This window comes from Aplysia californica, unplaced genomic scaffold (assembly GCF_000002075.1).
Source record: "Aplysia californica isolate F4 #8 unplaced genomic scaffold, AplCal3.0 scaffold00040, whole genome shotgun sequence".
In the NCBI taxonomy this organism is placed as follows: Eukaryota; Metazoa; Mollusca; class Gastropoda; order Aplysiida; family Aplysiidae; genus Aplysia; species Aplysia californica.
Genome location: NW_004797310.1, coordinates 1,067,320 through 1,086,410, shown reverse-complemented (window position 1 = coordinate 1,086,410; position 19,091 = coordinate 1,067,320). Strand labels below are relative to the sequence as shown.

Genomic DNA, 19,091 nt, shown 5'->3' with positions numbered 1-19,091 from the left:
ATTATCACCAGGTCAACTTGAAGAAACCCTCTCTATCTCAGATTAGGTGTACCACACTCAACCCCTTCGTCCTCAGATCAGCTGTACCAAACCGCCTTGTCTCCATCACCCACGATAACATCCGTTGCATCTGAAAGACGAGAAGTACCACATTTTACTCTTAAGGAAAAGCACACCATTCTTCCTCCATGCAACTGTAGAATGAACTGCATCGTGAAAATCTCTCAACAAAGACGTCAAGTAATTCATGAGGAGTTTTGGAGTCAACCCTATCATGATCGCCGAAATTGGATTTTTCAACTCCGCTCGAAGACTAAAAGTGACTTTTTCAAATTCTCGTGTACGCTCCCAAAAGACTGCGGTAAACAGGTCGTCGTCTGCTCTGTGTTTTTTTCTGCACACCCTCGGATACATCCAATTCCGTATTCAACAGTTTAAAAATCCCAGGTGTTTCTGCAAGTGACTTGTTTGCCCCTAGAGACAAAAGGGGTGCAAAAACACCTTCCCACGCCTTGAGGGAAGACATTATTGCCGCAATAGACTCACACATTGAAGAGTTCCTTCCTTCAGTGAGCCACTACAAACGAGAACATGCACCTAATAGGCGATATTTGTCATCGGACATAACCATTCGTGAAATGCACTCCTATTTCACAGAGACGTATCGCTCTCTAAAGGCAGGGTACAAATCCTACCGTAGGCGAGTGCAGCTAAATCTTTTAAACGAGATGTGTGAGATATGTCTGACTTTCTGACACCATGAGCTCCAGCCGCCCGGAATGGACACAGACTTGAGAAGTGTCAACTGTACACAGCCCACAAGAGACGGGCTGCATCAAACCGTAAACAGTAAGACAAAGATAGAGAGAAAGGCCCTGAAGTAGGGTCCGAGATCATTGTATCGGCGGACATGCAAAAGGTCGTTTTGTTGCCTTTCATGCGGGGCGTCAAAAGCTGCTTCTTCCGAAACTGCCTTGTAGCTTTCCACGAGACGTTCGCACCCTTAGGATAGCAGGCGACGAAAAAGAAAAGCCCAAAGCAAGTCAGATCTGTCCTCTGGCATGAGGCAACGTCCGGAAGGTCTGCCTCCGGCGTTACTTCAGCTTTTGTTAAAGCAATTTGTGACTTGGCTGAGGATGCAAAGGACATCATTATACAGTGTGATAATTGTTCAGGACCAAATAAAAATTGGTATTTGTTCACGTCCCTGGCAAGGCTGTTAAATGACAGCAGCAAACCCTTTCTCCACAGGGTCGCTTTTAAGTACCTTGAAACGGGTCATACATTCATGTTCTGTGACTCGTTTCATGGTAAGGTTGAGAAGAATATGAGAAGGAAGGGAAATATTTTCGGTTTTACCGATTATGTGGTGACAGTGCAGACCGCTGGTGGGGTCCCGAAAGTATTACAAATGAACTATTTAGACTTTGTAAATTGGGACAAAAAGATCACTTCAGCGACGAATGTGAACATTCCACGTATCAAACAGATGCCAGCAGTGAGTTTTTTAAATCTGCGTTTCGACCATACGTCAACTGTGATCTGATGAAACGCAATTTTTTTTGTCCATCTCGGGAAGGAAAAAATGCGTTTTACCATATCACAGGTGATGTGAACGGTCGATACGCAAGAACAAAATGCGTTTTGTCAGATCATCTCTGAAAAAAATGTGTTTCATCAGATCACGTTGGAAATAAATGCGTTTTAACAAATCTAAAAAGCTAGTTTATTTAAAAACTAGTCGCACTTAGGCTTTCATAATTATATCTCAAGTTGGCTTTGGACATGTAGAATTCATTAGTGGAATAAAAAAATTTCGCGCCAAAATGAAAAAATGCGTTTTGTCAGATCACGGCAGAACTGCATAAGGTCATAGAGCGCCAGAAGATTAGAGGTGTTACAAGAGAGTAACAAACATAAAAAAGAAGGAGGGGAGATAAGGACAATAGATGTTTGATAGGAAAGAAGAAGCAAACCACACCAGAGCTCCTGCCAACCACCCATTGGTCTGGTTTTTATTCAGAACAAAATGAGACTCTTTGTACCTCACAGGTTTATCTGAGACTTTTTTTTACCTTATAGACTTATGCTATTTCATTGTGGTACTAGTTTTACAGGACTTGGGATACAAATAGGTCATACAAGTGTCGAAGACTAGAGGTGTTACTGGAGAATTACATACAAAAAATGAAGGTAGGAGAGATAAAGATGGTAGATGTTTGACAGGAAAGAAGGGGCAAACTGCACTGGAGCTCCTGTCAACTACCCACATAAGCTTTTTCAAAGGCAAAAATGACTACAGCCTTTGAAATAATAAGGGTCTTCCCCCCTCCCCCTTCAGAAAAAAAAATAAATTTTGGTACAAGTCTGTGACCTGTTGTAAAGGAACAACTGTTTATTTTCACTTGTGGTATCATTATATTTTCTTTATAGCTCTCACTCATTGTCATTTGATCCCCAGATTATTATTCTTGATGTCATTGAGGTCGTCCCAGAGCCTGGCCAGCCCTTGACAAAGAACAAAATAAAAGTGAGTTTGTTTGGGTTTTTTAAAATCTATGACTGTTTGTTAGAGTTTACAGTGTATCCGAACACTATTCAATTTTCCCTCTCAATATTCCAAACACTGAACATGTATTTGGATTTTTACTGGGTCTTTTTGTAAGCAAGTTAGCCCCTGGAAGTTCACTTCTTTTCAAGTTCGGAGCGCACTGTTTTCTCAGTTGGTATAATGCTGGGCTATGGTGCAGATTGTACCAGTACACTCTTTCTTACGGGAGAAATACAGACTCTTCTCAGAGTACGTTAATTATTTAAGGCTTCCTTGTGTCCTGAATTTCACATTACAGTCCGACATTTTGATGCTCTGTCCGTCTGTTATTTGAATGTTTTTCTTCTGAAAAATTGTATTTCCTCTAATTTCTTTTTTGTTTTTTGTTACGTTTGTTTGTTTGTTTGTTTGTTTGTTTGTTTTAAAAGATGGACAGTGTACATTTACAGTGAAGAAATCGTCTCTTATTACAAAACAGAAGTAACTTCCCTCTCTCTCTTTCTTCTGACGCTGTGGTGTCTTAAATGGTCAGCGATGCCGACAGCACGGAGGAACTCAACACTTGCCCGACGTGGTTGACAATCTCTGAAAATGCTGACCCTGGTACTTGTCTTCCACAGGTTGTTTATGACAAGGAACAGAAGGGACCTGTATCTGCCATTGCCTATCTCAATGGACTTCTTGTCACTGCCATAGGCCAGAAAGTAAGTGTGGGTGGTTGGTGGGTGCTCTGGTGTGGTTTGCTTCTTCTTTCCTATCAAACATCTATCGTCCTTATCTCGTATCCTTTTTTATTTTTGTTACTCTCTTGTAACACCTCTAATCTTCTGGCGCTCATATGACCTTATGCAGTTGCGAGCGCCGTAAAACCTCTATTAATAATATTTAAAAAAGAGTGCTGTGTTTGGTGTTTGGGGAAGTATGAGAATTTCTGACAACGTGGGTGGGTTATTCAAGGGTGCCGTTGAAAAGTCATGGTTCTTTTGTTATTTTTCTTTTGTCTATCTTGAATTAAATGACCAGTGTTGTGTCAGTGTACTTTTCTCTACTCAAGTAAACCTCAGAGCTGACCTTTTGCTGTGTAATAATTCTGATTTATGACTATTTTTTTTCATTGAAAGGTTTTTTTTTAAATACCAAAATGCTTTTGTTTTGTAATTGTGCCTGGTGAGAAATACCCTTTCATAGTGGCAAACTGTCACTCTTTTGTAGCACATTTGTCAAATTTGTAAGTTCAGGGCTCATTGTGCTCAGATGGTATCATGCTGGACTTAGATGGAGATGTCCTTCTGAGGTTCAAATCCCCAAGGTATTCTTGAACATGTGTTGTTATAGGTGTGTTCTAGGTTCTCTTCCTGCTGAGCTGGGTCCAATTAAATAAAGACGTTTGAATTTGAAGGTGCGGCCTATAAATCATACAGGTTTAAAAGCAGAGTTAAAACCCTTACAGCCTTATATTGATAAGAAAAATAATGATAATAATAGATTGCATTTATATAGTGCTTTATCTCATATCGCTCTACATGGATGACATGATTACTGAGAGTGAGAGTAAAACCTCACACACAGAAGTAAAAAACTTTTCAGATAAACAAGAAAACCAGTTCAACTGCATTTGAAAAAACTTTCTCAACTATACATTAATGATATACTCATGAGGACAGAAGTGAAAAGAAGATGCCTCAGCACCTGCTAACATACTCCGACTAAGACTTAAACAAAGGAGTCTCGAAAAACCCGATGCTTATCCGAATTATTGGTTTTCTTCTTTCTCAGATTTACATCTGGTCTCTCAAGGACGATGATCTCTCTGGAGTTGCATTTATCGACTCGTTGGTCTACATTCACTCCCTGCGAGTTGTGAAGAATTTAATCTTAGCATCTGATGTCATTAAAAGTGTGGCCCTCTACCGCTACCAAGATGAGCTCCGAGTTCTCTCATTTGTTAGTCGAGTAAGTCATCAGCTCATTTAGGGCCCGTTACTGTATGTCTAGCAATCTCCATAAAATTAATTTTCGAAACACCAGAATTATTTTTTGATGTATAATGAATTTTTTATTGCTCTAGGCTATATATCAGCCTACTGAGGCCAGTAGAATGAAGTTTAGCTTTTTTTTTTCTTTTCTAGTCAACTGGAAATAATGCTTATTCTTTGTAGCTTATACATTTTTTACAGTATTGTCAGTGTGTTCTCTGTGAACCAAGACTGAAGTCAATATATTGTTTTTTGAGTGTTTATAGTCCTACCTTATGGAATGATTTAAAAGCCACAAAAAAGATAATAAAATTCTATTCAATGGCAGTCTAGTTTAGTTGTATGGTTTTAATCTTTTTCATCCTTTTTTGAAAACAAAAACTGAGAAGCAAATATTTTTCCATTGCAGGATTCCAGAGCATTGGAAACTTATGCTGGAGATTTCTTAGTGGATGGAGAACGGATGAGCTTTGTCGGTATGTTTGACAGTTGTGAGCAAATGTTCAGATTCACTTATACTAAACAGTTGCACCTTAGTTGTGACTCAATTGATCATTTTGATAGCAGAGCATTTGCTAGGATGTGAAAATGTTTAGATTCATAGATACAAAAAAAAAAACTACCTTTGTAGTCACTCAGCAGATGATTTTGAAAGCAGAGCCTTTCCTAGGATGTGAGGAAACCTTCTTGGGAGCAGAATCAGTCGAGTGTCAAATGGGACTCTGTCTTCAGGTGTTAGCTCTCAAGTGTTCGGCTTTGAGCTAGTACAGGTGTTAAGATAATAATAAAAGATATACAATCTGCTTAAAAGATGCAGGGTCTTGGTTTAAAATTCAGAACAGGAAGGAAACAATTTTTCGCTGATATGTCGTTGCATATTGCTATTAGGAATTTTCACTTTGTGCAGACATATTTTACCTTTTTGTTTAGATTTAAAAAGAAATGTATGTACTTTACAGGCTGACCAGTTTAGTATTTTTGTGTGCTAAATTCAATGTCTTTTTTCCCCCCCCCAGTAAGCGACAGGAGCAGGAACATTTTCATTTACTGCTATTTACCAGAAGGTAAGTAGGACATGCCAGTCTCCCAGCTCTTTTATTTCATTTGTTCATATTGTTTTACATGTTTACATCATTGCTGTACCGAGAAAAGCTAGTAGTGAGTGGTTGGCGGGTGCTCTGGTGCGGTTTGCTCTTTCTTTTCCATCAAACATTTATTGTCCTTATCTCTCGTCCTTCCTTCTTGTGTTTGTTACTCTCTAATAATACATTTAATCTTCGGCACTTATATGACCTTATTGTGTTTTAAGTGCCATAAAACTCTTACTAAAATTCATTTTCTCTTGTACATTAAAGAAACAATTATCTGTGATATGTAACGTCTAGTGTGGTTCGCTCCTTCTTACCTGTCTTATGACTATCTGTCGTCCTAATCTCTCCTCCTTTCCTTCCTTGTGTGTTATTCTCTTGTAACATCTCTAATCGTCAGCAATTTTATTACCTATTTGTATTGCAAGTGCCTTAAAACTGTTACTAAATTTAAAAATGACTTATAACTGAGGATTCTCTGTCTGCTCACAGTTCGTGAAAGTCACGGTGGGATCCGATTGCTGCGACGAGCGGACTTCAACCTGGGCAGTCAAGTGAACAGCATGTTCAGAGTGCGATGTAAGCTGGAGGACCCGTCCACAAGCAAGAAGAACCAGGCGGCCGTGGAGCACAAGCAGGTCACCTTCTTTGGTAAGTATATATATAATATATATATGTTACAATGCCTGCTGGTTTTTGCTTTAGTTGTTTAGTTTTAGTAAGTGTTTTACAGTGCTTGCAACACAATAAGGTCATATAAGTGCCGAAGATTAGAAGTGTTAAAAGAGAGCAACAAACAAAAAAAAAGGAGGATTTATAAGGATGATATATGTTCCTCTAGGACAGATAGAGCAGACCACACCAGAGCATGCGTCAACCACCCACCTACCTTTAGCTGTTTGGCTGAAGAATTGAGATATTCATGGGTGGTTGGCAGGTGCTCTGGTGTTGTTTGCTCCTTCTTTCCTATCAAACATCTATTGTTCTTATCTCACCTCCTTTGTTTTCATTTTATGTTACTATTCAGTAACACCTCTAATCTTCAGCACTTACACCTCTAATCTTCAGCACTTATGTGACCTAAAAGTGTTGTTAGTGCTGTATAAGTCTTATGAAACTAAAAAAAAAAATCCTCACAGCCCAGATAGGCCCATATTATTATTGTTTAAAGGCAAAATAGACTGACGGCAAGCATTCGTCAGTATGCCTGATCTTCTTTCATTGTACTGCATATTTCTAAATGTTTCTTTTTAAATATATTTCAGCCTCTTAAATGTTCTGTTCTTTTTTTCACAGCTACTCTGGACGGTGGCATTGGGTATTTGCTTCCCATACAGGAGAAAGTGTTCCGGCGCCAGCAGATGTTGCAGAATGCAATGATTACTCAGCTGCCGAATCCTGCTGGTCTAAACCCTAAAGCATACAGGTGAGGCATGAGTAACTGTATTTGGGCTTCCTGTTATGAAAAGTGATCTATTAACTCATTGAGGACGTGTGGACGTTTACGTTGGACGAGCAATAGAGCAAAGGCAACATTTTCGCATGTTTCGAACCCTCATAATATACAAGTTAGAACACGAGTTTTCATTATTCTGAGTCTGCATCATTTAGCATGCCTTTTTAAGTTTCAGATAATGAAAACATGATCGAAAAAGCTATTTGAATAATGAAGTTACGCACTAAAACATCGCACTTTCATGCATTGCCGAATGGCCAGAATGCGCAGCCTCGATGAGTTAATGAACTGGGATATATACATGTAACTGATTTCCCTGCCAGCTCAGTGTGTTCACTCAGATAACAGGGGGGGGGGGGGGGCGGGGGGGGGTTTCTTCTTTTTTTTCTCCCAGTCAGCCTTACTTTATGCATCTATCTAGACAACACAATATGAGTGTTATTCACCCTGGCATTAAGAAAGCGACGTAAAGCCCTGTGCGCAAACTTGTTGTATTTGTCAAATGTAATATTTTTCTTTGAGTACACCGAGGGCAAGCTATAGCATTTGGTCAGAATATATATTGTATCGATGGTATTGTGTGCTTTCGGGTCAGTCCATGCAAGCTAATTTTTCAGGAGTAAAAAAAAAACCTGCAAAAATAAAGTAAAAATACTTTGTCTCCAGGTTTTGTACATGTTTGAGGAATAAGAATTGTTTATCTCAGGGAGATATTAGTACTCCTAGTGGAAGGTCTTGTATTGAAGCAATGTGTTCAGAAAAGAAATAGGAAAATCTTGGACATGGTCTGTTGGCGCCTGACACTACAGACATATAATTAATATATAACAGTCTCTGCCTAAGACTCCAGGTAAGAACCCAGTCTGCCTGAAACCCTACTTTTACCTTGTAATGGAATTTTTTTCTCTATAACTTGCTTGCTTAAGAACCCATTCTAAAAACAAATCCACCTAAGAGACAGGTTTGAGCACAGGGCAATGAATTTTTCGCAGCAGCTTTACTGTACTTTGCGTGGGTTGAGTAGAGGGGAGAGGGGTAAGCAAGGACTTGTGCACACTGCATGCTCACTGTCCCAGAATGTATGCTTAGGTTTGCCCGTGAACTCTTGCTGAGCGGGTACAATCATTTGCTGCTCTCACGTTGTCAAAGCGTATGATTGTCTCTTAAAATCTGGTCCCTTCACGGCCATTCTTTCCCTTCATTTATGCAGCACTGCAACTGGTGCTGTTGCAGTTTCAAAATGCTATCAAATCATAGCGTTCCTCTCTCTAAGACAGACCATTTTTCTCCTTGAAAATATGAATAGCTGTCTGAGACCGTTTGGACTGTATTTCAAGTATTTATAGGCAGCAAGATTGCTTCGTGGTAAAACTTGATAAGCAGTAAAGAGAGTTTTATGTTTTCTCCAGGACGTACAAGACTCTCCCCCCGGACATGGCTTCCCCACAGCGGAATATTCTGGACGGGGAGCTGTGCTGGAGGTTCCTGCACCTGTCCACTATGGAGAAGATTGAGGTGGCCAAGAAGATAGGAACTTCTGTGGATCAGGTGAGAGGCTTGTGGCATGTGGCTTTTTCCCCCAGGTATGTTCGTGGGTTTTGTCGGGTACCCAGGAAGCTTGTCGATAAAGCAGAGTGGGCCCAAAAAATAGTCAATATAAGAGAAATTGGTCATGTAACTGCTCATTCTTTTCCTTTTTCAATTTTCTAGATAAAACTGTGAGGAAGTGTTGAAATAAATCCGAGTTTTGTCTAAAGATAGAGCTGTATTGCAGTCTAGCACACACATACAAATACCGAATTTGGCTGGATGTGGAAGTCTTTTCGTTATATGTATGAATTTCACTGTTTTCGAATTGTATAATCAAAAGTGCTTGGAAAAATTAAAGACCTCACAATTTATTCGAAAAATGCATTTTTTCACTATGGTATGTGTGTGTTCACTTTGTGTGTGCTAGACTAACTCTTTGAGTCCCTTCTAAAGTTATAGCTGAAGAACTGTAGAAATGACTAGAGGTCTCTCGTAAAGGTAGATCTGTAGAACAGTAGAAATGACTAATTGAGTCTCTACTAATGATACAGAGTTGTAGACTGCACAAATGACTTTGTGAGTCTCTATTACTAACGATAACAGTTGCAGAGCTGTAAAAAAAAAACTCTTTGAGTCTCTACTAAAGATAGAATTGTAGATTGTAGAAAAGATTTTTTAAAGTCTCTTTAAAATTAAAACTGTGTGGAATTGTTGCTGTCATTCTTGTCTTTTATCTTTTCTCGTATCAGTGATGATGGATTTTTTTTCATTTTCTCTTACTTTCAGCTGATTGACGATCTGATGGAGTTTGACCGACTAACTGCCCATTTCTGAGTTACTCTGTTTGAGCATGTACTTGTCTATTCTGTGCATAGAACATGATACTCTTTGTTTGTCAGGGTGGATTTAGCTTTACCAGAAAGCAATATCTGAAGTCTCTTGCAAAGGCTGAGGAGACTGAACTGTTTTATCTTCCTTCTTCTGTAACATAGCTTACCTGGAGTCGGACTCTGTTTGGCTGGCATTGTGAATGAGGTTTTTGATTGAAGTGAATGAATACATTTTGAAATGTATGTCTAGAGAGAAAATTTAAAGTGTTTTTCATGTACGAATATTTTAAAGTATTATGAAATGAAAGATTGTTGGTGTCAATACAAATCTAGGTGTGGAAATGTTTGATGGCAGATTAACTTTTTCTTTTATAATCGTGACATTTTGGAGGGATTTTTGGATAGTAGGCTACCTAATTGGTCTTTGAGATCAACTGAATGCTGTTACTATTGAGCTCTTATTTAAGTTCTGCTCCACTTTTTAATATTGTCACACACTTTTGTCCGTAACTTTGGAGTGTTGTTCAGTATTATTCATAGTTTCCTCTTTTTCAAATGAAAAATTTGAGCTGAGAAAGCAGTGAAAAGGTTTGTTCCAGGGTACTCAACTGAATAAGTTGGAGAGAGATTCGGCCAATGTTTTTTCGGGGTGAACAATGCGTAATGCAAGGTCAAAGTCCAGTGCTTGTGTAGCTGATACACATTTTTAAAAGTATCAGTTTTGTGTAAACCTTCATTGTCCTGACAGAAGAGAAGTTTCAGTAAATTTTAACTCTCGAGTTGGATCAGATTGAGTGAAAGATTGTTCCTACGTAGATGTACCTGACAACATTTCAGCCAGGAATATGAGTCGTCGACATGTGTGCTTACTTCCTGTAAAGCATAAGTGAGACAAAAAATTGGTTGGTTTGTCTGTTTGTGTTTTTTTAATGCACATTTTTTTAATGTTATCATATGAAATGTTAAAAGTATTTCCTTTTATGTAATTTTTTTTTCTCTCCTCTGTTGTCATTTTACTCCAAAAAAAAGTTGGATTACACTGGAGTCCTCTCATAGTAGGCTCCAATCTTCCAAGGACCAGACTGCTGTGCTTCTTTTTAAAGCAAGGTGTTTGAACAATGTGTGATGGTACAGAAAAAAAAACAACTACAACATGAATAGGGACAAGAGCCTTTAATTACTCAGAGAGAATGCCTGTTTATAATTATGAGCCCATTATTGTAAGTGGACTCCGTCAGCGAGTGTTTGGGGAATGCTCTCAAGTGGTTTGCTCCTTATTTCCTATCCGACATCTTTCGTCCTTATCTCCCTTTCTTTTTTGAGTTTGTTACTCTCTGGTAACTTCTTTTATTTTCTGCTCTTGTGCTGTAAAGTTCTTACTAAAACTAAACTGGACTCTATCGTATGTCATTTGAGAATAAATGCTTTGCATGTACATAATATGGAAATTATGACATCAATTGTGTGAAAATGTTTTCAATGTACATTGATTCATATGTATGTTTGTTACACTGCCATTTATTACTTTGGAATACTGTTCTGTGAAATGGTTTTGTTTTATTAAAAATTGTGAGTATATTCTGGTTGTTGAATTTATTTTCCTTTTGTCCTCATTGTGATTATAACTTTGAGAAAACTTTAAAAAAGAGTTAGTGGGGTATGGTGTACAGTGGTAAAGGTTGAAACAGTGGGGCAGAAAAATTATTCTGATTCTTTCACAAAACTTCAGTTGCTTAGTGAAATTTGGCTTTTGTTTTCCTAAGTTTCTTGCTTTTCAAGGATATATACAGTATAATCCGCTTACATCCACATGTTTTGGGAAGTGAATTTGATGCCAATATATAAAAATGTTGATAAATGAAAATGTAAAGCCAAAGAGGAAAAAATAAGGGGACGTCAGCGGTAAACTGAGAATGGGATGAGGAAGGGGAGTGAGCGATCGGGAGTGGGGGTAGGGAGGTGATGCCCAGTGTGCGAGACGCTCACGTCTGTAAGGCATTGTACTGTGTTTAAGACTACACTGTGTAGGCCATACATGACCTACTAAAGCCTGGTGGGTCGATATAGGCTACTTGGCGGGTATGTGGACTTAATGAACAACTAATGCGTTGACCGTTAGCGTGGCTTTTTCCCCCCATTTATGTTCGTGGGCTTCGCCAGGCACCCAGGTACATAAGATATATAAATGTTCAGTTTCCACTGACTTTCAAGCTAAGGAAATAACTCAACCTTGACGGCCATTTTCTCGCTAATTTTATCTCTGAAACCAGGCGACTCCCACCTCCTTCACTCGCCAATATCTTGACTTATTATATCCAAGATAAATGGATATTTTTCTCATCAAAAGCATCGCAAATGGACAGGCTTTAAGATAGTACCGATGACTCCATGTCTCAAAATTGGCGAGCGCCTGATTCCACCGTGTCGTGACACATACGTCAAAATGTCGATAAATCGGATGTCAATATTAGTGGATTATACTGTAGATATACTGCACATTGTTTTGCTGTTGGTTCTACGAGTATGCATTTTCTTTTTGGTGATTAGATATGGCCATTTTGCACCCATCATCGTCCAAAGTATAGTAACAAGGTTCTGTTCTTGCTATATTCTCTACTCTGTAATAAATACAGTCGAAACCTGATATAACAGGGATGGTGGGAGTAGAGAAAATGTCCTGTTATATCCGATCCCTGTTAAATCAGAAATGCAAGGAAAGTAAGCATTTGTGGACTAATCCAGCTGTACTTATTCATGGGTAGTTTCCTTTGCAACAAGTACCCACGAACAGGGGTGTTGGCACCAAAGCTTGGTCCACAGCATCTGCATCGGGTAGTCTCATCTTCTTTCCATCCAGAGCAAACTTTTCATTGGAGTATGCTGCAACTATTTTCTCTCTATCCTTGATAATGGGATGAATCGACCCTTGTGGAAAGTCGAACTGACGACAAATCTCTTCCAGTCTTTTTGTCAACAACCTGGATTATTTAGTATTTTTGGTCAATTGAAAGGCATTTTCTCTTGCGCTTGACATCGTTGGTGACACATAACGCGTGCGTGTTGTTGCTAGGTTTCGGGCTAGATCGAGGTCTACAGCACACCGCAGCCCTCTCTCGCTTCACACGCTGTGTGTGCTTGTAGTGGCATGGCTTGCGTGGGCTTGCTCCACCACTGCGTTACTCTCTCTCTCTCTCTCTCTCTCTATCTCTCTCTCTCTCTCTTTCTCTTTACACATTGTTAACAAGCCTTTGTCCCTGCTATAACCGGTTGGGCTCTGACGAGCCCTGTTATTGCCGATGACTTTTAATAGAGACAAAGAGTAGGAAAAAACGGGGATTTAAAAAATCCCTGTTATTACCGGATCCCTGTTATTACCGGGCCTGTTATATATGGTTTCCACTGTATGTTAAATTGGGTCTCTAATAATTTGAGAGGACCCTGGTCTTTTTCAAAAGCATGGTTTTGATAAGTTAGAACAATTCAAAGCATGCGACACCGATTGGCAAGCTGGCACAGCTGATGAACTTCATTCAATTTTTCTTTGCCACTTCAGGTGAATCTGAAAAAGAATCTTTTCCAGTTAAATATCACTCTGACATGCTGTAGTTGGGGGGGGGGCTCTCGTGGCCTAGAAGTTAAACTCCTAACCTTCTCGGAAAAGGGCAAAAAATCTCGGAGGTTAAAGATCCCTTGGTGGTCCACAATCAATAAGAGTAGGCTTTGGCTGCCACGAGGGCAAAATTTAAAATTTCCTACCAATTTAACATTTTTTAAGTGTCTCGCGCGCTCATATGACTTTATGCAGTTGCGAGTGCTGTAAAACACTTATAAAATAAAATAATTTTAAAATGCTCTACTTCTTTTTTTCTCTAACAGATTTAATGAATGTTCCTTTTTTATAGGCTTCATGCATGTTCTTTCTCGTATAGGACAGACAAACCTGTCTAAGATAACCAACAATTGTCGAAGAGAAAATGGTAATTTTGGCTAGACAAGTGGTCCTCTTGAACAGTGTCATTATAACAGAAAAAAAAGCAAGTGGGAAGTGGTCGTTTGTATAGGACCTATTAGGTGATTGTCTTGGACAGATGATCATAAGAGCAGATCTGGCTAAATTTCAACTGATTATGTTGAAATACATCAGTATTGCCAGGTCTATTGAATTGAAGGTCAAATTCCTGTTTAAATAGAAATGGAGAATATGTAAATTGTTTGGCGATATTTTTGTTTTCAAAGGAGAAAACCCCCCCACATGAACCTGAAGATGAACAGTGACATGAGCAATATCAAAAACACAGGGGTTTACAATGTTTGTGTTTTAACAGTTTGATTTATTACTTATAACAACAAATTATCACAGGTATGCTGTCAAGTATTGAGAATTGACAAAGCAAGAATATTATAGATTTGAAGCTGATTTGTTGCAAATCGCATATATGGAAGAAGAAACAAAGCAATGGAATTCCCAGTTTAGAGTATAAGGGTGGTAAGTGGCCCATTAGACTTCATATGTTCTTGTGTCTGCATAAGCTCCTTCTGTCAAGGTTTTGTTTCCTAATACAAACAATACAATTGCACAACTATAGAATCGATTTAAATTGATCATTTTTAGCAGAAACTCTGCTTATGTACACTTTATATTTCAGGATTTTAAAAAATGCTTTTTATCCCATGCCCCAACACCCTGGATTTAATCCTTGCATATTTTGATGTCTGGGAGATTTAGATATAAGATACATTTCAGGGCCTGGTATTTTGTATTTTTTTCATTAATTTATAAAGAATCTAATCTTAGTTTTCAATATCCTTATAATCTTTTTTAACCAGGAGATGAAGGTCTGAATATAGATTCTATAAGTTGGAAATTTACTTCTGAAAAACTGAACAAAAAACTCAGCAGAAAAACTATGTGAAGCAGTGGCGAAAAGTCCATAACTGAACAGACAGTTGGTGAACATTCATTAACGACTAATGCAACATCGAAGATTGTATTTATAAGATATGTCACTCCAGTAACAAGTGTCTCCTCTGCAGTCCAAGAGCAGTAAAGAAAATCTCATTGCCTAAGAATAGCATTCTCTATGAACAATAAAACAGTATCTAGTCAACTCTGTTCTTTCAAGGACATTATGTGCATTTAGTTTCTTAAAGCAAGTGGGTGAGTGAAGGGCACCCCTTGGAGGCTTCTATATTTCATCGCCCTGTTCTGTTCTTCTTTTCCCAGCACTAAATAAATGGCCATTTATTATATGGCTGGATAGACCTAATGCTTCTCTTTCCTAAACTACCTAAAAGTGGAGGGACCCGTTTTGTTGTCTACAATCTACGCTGTTGGTCAGCCTGGAGCAGCAGCAGCTGCAGGGAGACTGTCATCGGGTCTTCTTCACTGGTCTGGGTAGGAGGAGTTTGAACGGCTCATTGCCATGGCGATATGTCTCTGAGTGTCCCACCTGAGGATCCAGGAAACAGGTCATGGTGAATACCAAGGAGATGTCAGGATTCTTATTAGTACCTCATGTGGGTGTTATTAATACTTTTAAGAAAACATATCATTCAGATAAATGCATTTCATTTATGTAAGTAAAGTAATGAATCTAGTAGTGGGGGGAGGGGGGGGGGTCTCACAGCCGTAAAGAATCTCTTATTTAATGGGGAATGAAAAGAAAGAGCTAGATTTTATATTGTTTTTTAAAGTTAAGAAAAACCACTTTTCTTTCGACCTCTTTTAGAATATATAGAACTTCTCTGTCAAATGACACTTGTTCATAACAGATGAGTCAAAAGCACAAATATCTTAAGTCACAATCAATATCATTTGAATTTTAAACAATTATGGAAAGACCAAAACTTTTCTGAAGTATTTAGTGAGTGGTTAAGACCTTACTCGTGTTGCCTCATTTCAGAACAGAGACTTCTAACATATCAGTGGCATTTTGCAGTAAAAAGGAGACGGCTCTTTTTATATGAATAAAATACTCTTTGTATTTTCAATATGACTTCTATAAAACTCTTACGATGATTTCTTGGACTGATAATTTTTTGTAGGCTTTGAATAGACCTGCAAATTACAGTAAGTATCAATCATAATAAGCAACGTCTTTTCAAACAGTACAGTATCGTGTCCGACTTCTCTCAAGTTACTTTTCTCTAAAGAAAGTTGTCTCTCTGAAATTGACAGGCTAAGCTTACACAGCATAATAATATGATTTTGAAAGGACGGATTTTTTTCCCATGGATGACAGATCTCCACAATTACACTGCCCTGAATACGAATCACCACAATATTTTTTTCAATTTTTGACACTTTTCAGTATGAACTAGACGAATCAAGTGTGATTAATGATATTTCTCATGAATCAGGGACACTAGCTCTCTAATAAGATATTTTAAACTTTTTACATACATGCGAAGCAGTTTGTCAAATCGGTGCCATATAAAAAAAATGACTTTTGCATAAAATTTACTAGATACCGGTAGGCTTAAACGAGAAAGCTGTAAATTTGAAAGCAGAACGTTTCGATCAGAAACTTTTGAATGTCCCACGACATATGAAGCAATTTTTTAGGAGAAAAAATAAGACCAAAGCAAAACAAATCATATTTTAAGAAACATGGCACTCAAAACGCAAGATAGACAGAATAAAGGGCACAAAAAAAAGAGAAGCAAAGAAAAAAAAAATCACTGGCAAAATATCGACACAAGTTGATTGAAAGAAAAATCAAGTAGCATTCCAACTGTGTTGTAAAATGGAAAGAGTTGAAACAAAAATAGAACAAGACACACAACAGTAATAAATAAAGATACATAATATATCATGTAATATCATAATGAACATTACGTTGTAATAGTAGGTCAAATAATACATGTTAGTATTAGATTTTGCACATCTTAAACCCCCCCCCCCCAATGTAATCAATTAGGCGCTAATAAGAAAAAATATATATATAATCAACCTGATTTCTTATTTCTATAAAAACAAGGTGGTACTGGCTCTATCTCAGTTTTCGTTTGCTAAATGGAGATAGACAGTGCAATAACTATAGGCCTAGTGGCCGTCATCAGCATTAATATTATTCTTGAAAAAAAAAAGATTCTGAGATCTCAAAATACACGTGTACTTTCAGACCGCATTACTTGCTTTTCCTGATTTTTTTAAAGTCATCATGTAATCTTAATACAAAAACGTCAGAGTGTAAAATTCAGACGATATACACTAGCCTTTCATTTGTTAAAAAGCAAAAAAATTCAAGGTTAATAACAATACGGTTTATTTTATAAATGTCTTCTCCTTTTCATCAACTAATTGATCTCTCTACCCCCCCCCCCCTCCCTCCTACATTCTCTGTCCGCTCCTCTGTTTGTCTGTCGGTCTGTCTGTCTGTCTGTCTGTCTGTCTGTCTGTCTGTCTGTCTGTCTGTCTGTCTGTCTGTCTCTCACTCTCTATTAAAATAAAAATTCTTTCTATGTTTTCCTCTATTATATCTAAAAATGTGCGTGTGTGTGTGTGTGTGTGTGTGTGTGTGTGTGTGTGTGTGAGTGTCTGTGTGTGTGCGTGTGTGTGTGTGTGTGTGTGTGTGTGTGTGTGTGTGTGTGTGTGTGTTCAGCAGAACAACGACACATTTATGGGTGTATATAAATATCAATATCAGAGTAACCTGTGGAAAAATACAAGACAAAGGCGAGAAACGAAGAAGGTGAGGGGCTTTGGGGGGGGGGGGGAGTATATTAAAAGGACTTTAAATAAGAATAGATCGACTATACCAAGCAGGTAAATTATAAAATCTTTGAAAAGAAGCGAAACAAAACTTTTGATAAAAGTAACACTTCAGTAATACAACGTACTTTCATATTCACTTCTACGGCAAAATTAAAGGGACAAAAAGACCCCACCCCACCAAAACAAAAGAGATAAGAGGGCTGAAAAAATAGGACATACAAATAGGAATTACAATTCAGACAAGCAAAAACGAGAAAGTGTGAGAAATTTAAAAAAAAAAAAAAAAGATTTTAAGCACACACACATCTAGAGTTTCTCAAAGCTAGAATCTGTATTATGTTCTCAATGCCGTTATTGAAACCCACGGGAGCCCACATACAGGCATAAATTGTACAACAGTAACAGTTCTATGTTCTTAATGAAAGACAACATATAATTATTTTTTTTTTATTTCGTTCATAAACTACCCATGTCATCAGACAGAAATGCTGCTCTGAGGAATCATTGACAGGGTAAATAGTAACAGCCTCCTGCACGCAATCTAAAAAAAAGAAAAACCCAAAGATAAATCAAATATTTTTAACATTTAAAAATCCCCAACCTTACGACAGAGAAGTTAAGACAGGTGTTACTGATAGTTCCCATTTTTCATACATAGAATGAGGACGGCTGATTTTCCAAGTTCTTTTTCCCTTTCTTTTTTTTTTTTTAAAATTTATAAAACATAGCAAGGCGGCAAGGGAAAAGGGGCATACGACATGTCACATGTGTGTGTGTGTGTGTGTGAGAGAGGGGGGGGCAATAGAGAAACGCTCAAAGAGAGAGAGAGAGAGAGAGAGAGAGAGAGAGAGAGAGAGAGAGAGAGAAAGAGAGAGAGAAAAGTAGAGGCGGGTACAAGAGGGAGAAGGAGAACAGAGTACATCCGCTGGTAAACTAATCACACACACATTCTAACCACGCAACAGAGTCCACACTGGCCTGTCAGCGAGTACGTGCCAGGTGCTCTTGGTAGCTGGTCAGTTTAATCAAGTAGTGTGGGTGGTTGGCGGGTGCTCTGGTGTGGTTTGCTTCTTCTTTCCTATCACACATTGTCATCATTCTATCGTCCTTATCTCCCCTTCTTCTTTTTATGTTTGTTACTGTCTTGTAACACCTCTAATCTTCTGGCGCTCATACGACCTTATGCAGTTGCGAGTGCCGTAAAACTTCTACTAAAACTAAACTAATCAAGTAGTGACCACTAGATATATTATTATACATTATAATTGTAGTAATGGTGGTCACTTGTCAGTGCAAGAGGCCAACTCTGGCATGGCGTCAGTTGGGCCCTGGGGTGCCTGGAGTACGCATTATATATATTTTTTTTTTAAGTTTTAGTAAAGTTATACGACACTTGCAACATAATTAAGACATGTGAGTGCTGGAGGTTAAAAGTGTCATACGGGGGTACCTACTACGGATGGGATCGGCGGGTCGGGCCTATCGCCCAACTCGGTCGTCTCAAAAACAAACGTGTTTGTTTTCAGTTCCAGGCGACCGGCCCGATCCAGCCGTAATGGGCGCTCCGTTTTACAAGAGAGTAAAAACACAAAAACGAAGGAGAGGGATAAGGACGGTGGATGTTTCATAGATGGGAAAGAAGCAGCAAATCACACCAGAGCACCCGCCAACCACCCTCTGAACCACCACGATCAAAATTCAAATTACTATTTATTTGTGTTGCTCTCGTCTTCGTTTTCCTTAGCAACCTCTCTGTTACCAACGGACGGCCTAACCTCCCCGTTACTTAAGCCTACCCTCTCAGTGTGGCCTGTATACAACAAGGGTCAATTGACGAGCGTTTACCACACATAGCCCAGTGTTTGGTTCGTCAACAACATCTATAGCAGGCATTATGGCACGTGGTCTAAGGAGGGTGCGTGGGGAGGGGGAGGGGTGTGGGG

The 19,091-nt window shown here is 38.6% G+C and overlaps 2 protein-coding genes across 13 annotated transcripts in view; one reads left to right on the top strand and one right to left on the bottom strand.

The window, feature by feature from the left end:
- The window catches only part of LOC101848872 (cleavage and polyadenylation specificity factor subunit 1), a 41,525-nt gene extending 30,511 nt beyond the window's left edge, over window positions 1-11,014 (top strand). For both annotated transcript variants that reach the window (XM_013091556.2, XM_005092096.3), the window contains exons 29-37: window positions 2,462-2,530; window positions 3,172-3,255; window positions 4,328-4,504; window positions 4,937-5,003; window positions 5,544-5,591; window positions 6,108-6,266; window positions 6,912-7,041; window positions 8,481-8,619; window positions 9,388-11,014. In XM_013091556.2, the coding sequence (XP_012947010.1) occupies window positions 2,462-2,530; window positions 3,172-3,255; window positions 4,328-4,504; window positions 4,937-5,003; window positions 5,544-5,591; window positions 6,108-6,266; window positions 6,912-7,041; window positions 8,481-8,619; window positions 9,388-9,435 (921 nt within the window). In that variant the 3' untranslated portion in view covers window positions 9,436-11,014. The remainder of the gene's footprint in view (window positions 1-2,461; window positions 2,531-3,171; window positions 3,256-4,327; window positions 4,505-4,936; window positions 5,004-5,543; window positions 5,592-6,107; window positions 6,267-6,911; window positions 7,042-8,480; window positions 8,620-9,387) is intronic.
- A 2,722-nt stretch (window positions 11,015-13,736) lies between these two features.
- LOC101861022 (MORN repeat-containing protein 1) overlaps window positions 13,737-19,091 on the bottom strand; it is a 40,470-nt gene continuing 35,115 nt past the window's right edge. For 8 of the 11 annotated variants that reach the window (XM_005092066.3, XM_005092068.3, XM_005092067.3 and 5 more), the window contains one exon: window positions 13,737-14,881. In XM_005092066.3, the coding sequence (XP_005092123.1) occupies window positions 14,815-14,881 (67 nt within the window). In that variant the 3' untranslated portion in view covers window positions 13,737-14,814. The remainder of the gene's footprint in view (window positions 14,882-19,091) is intronic. The other 3 variants (XM_005092060.3, XM_005092065.3, XM_005092064.3) reach the window with 2 other exon arrangements.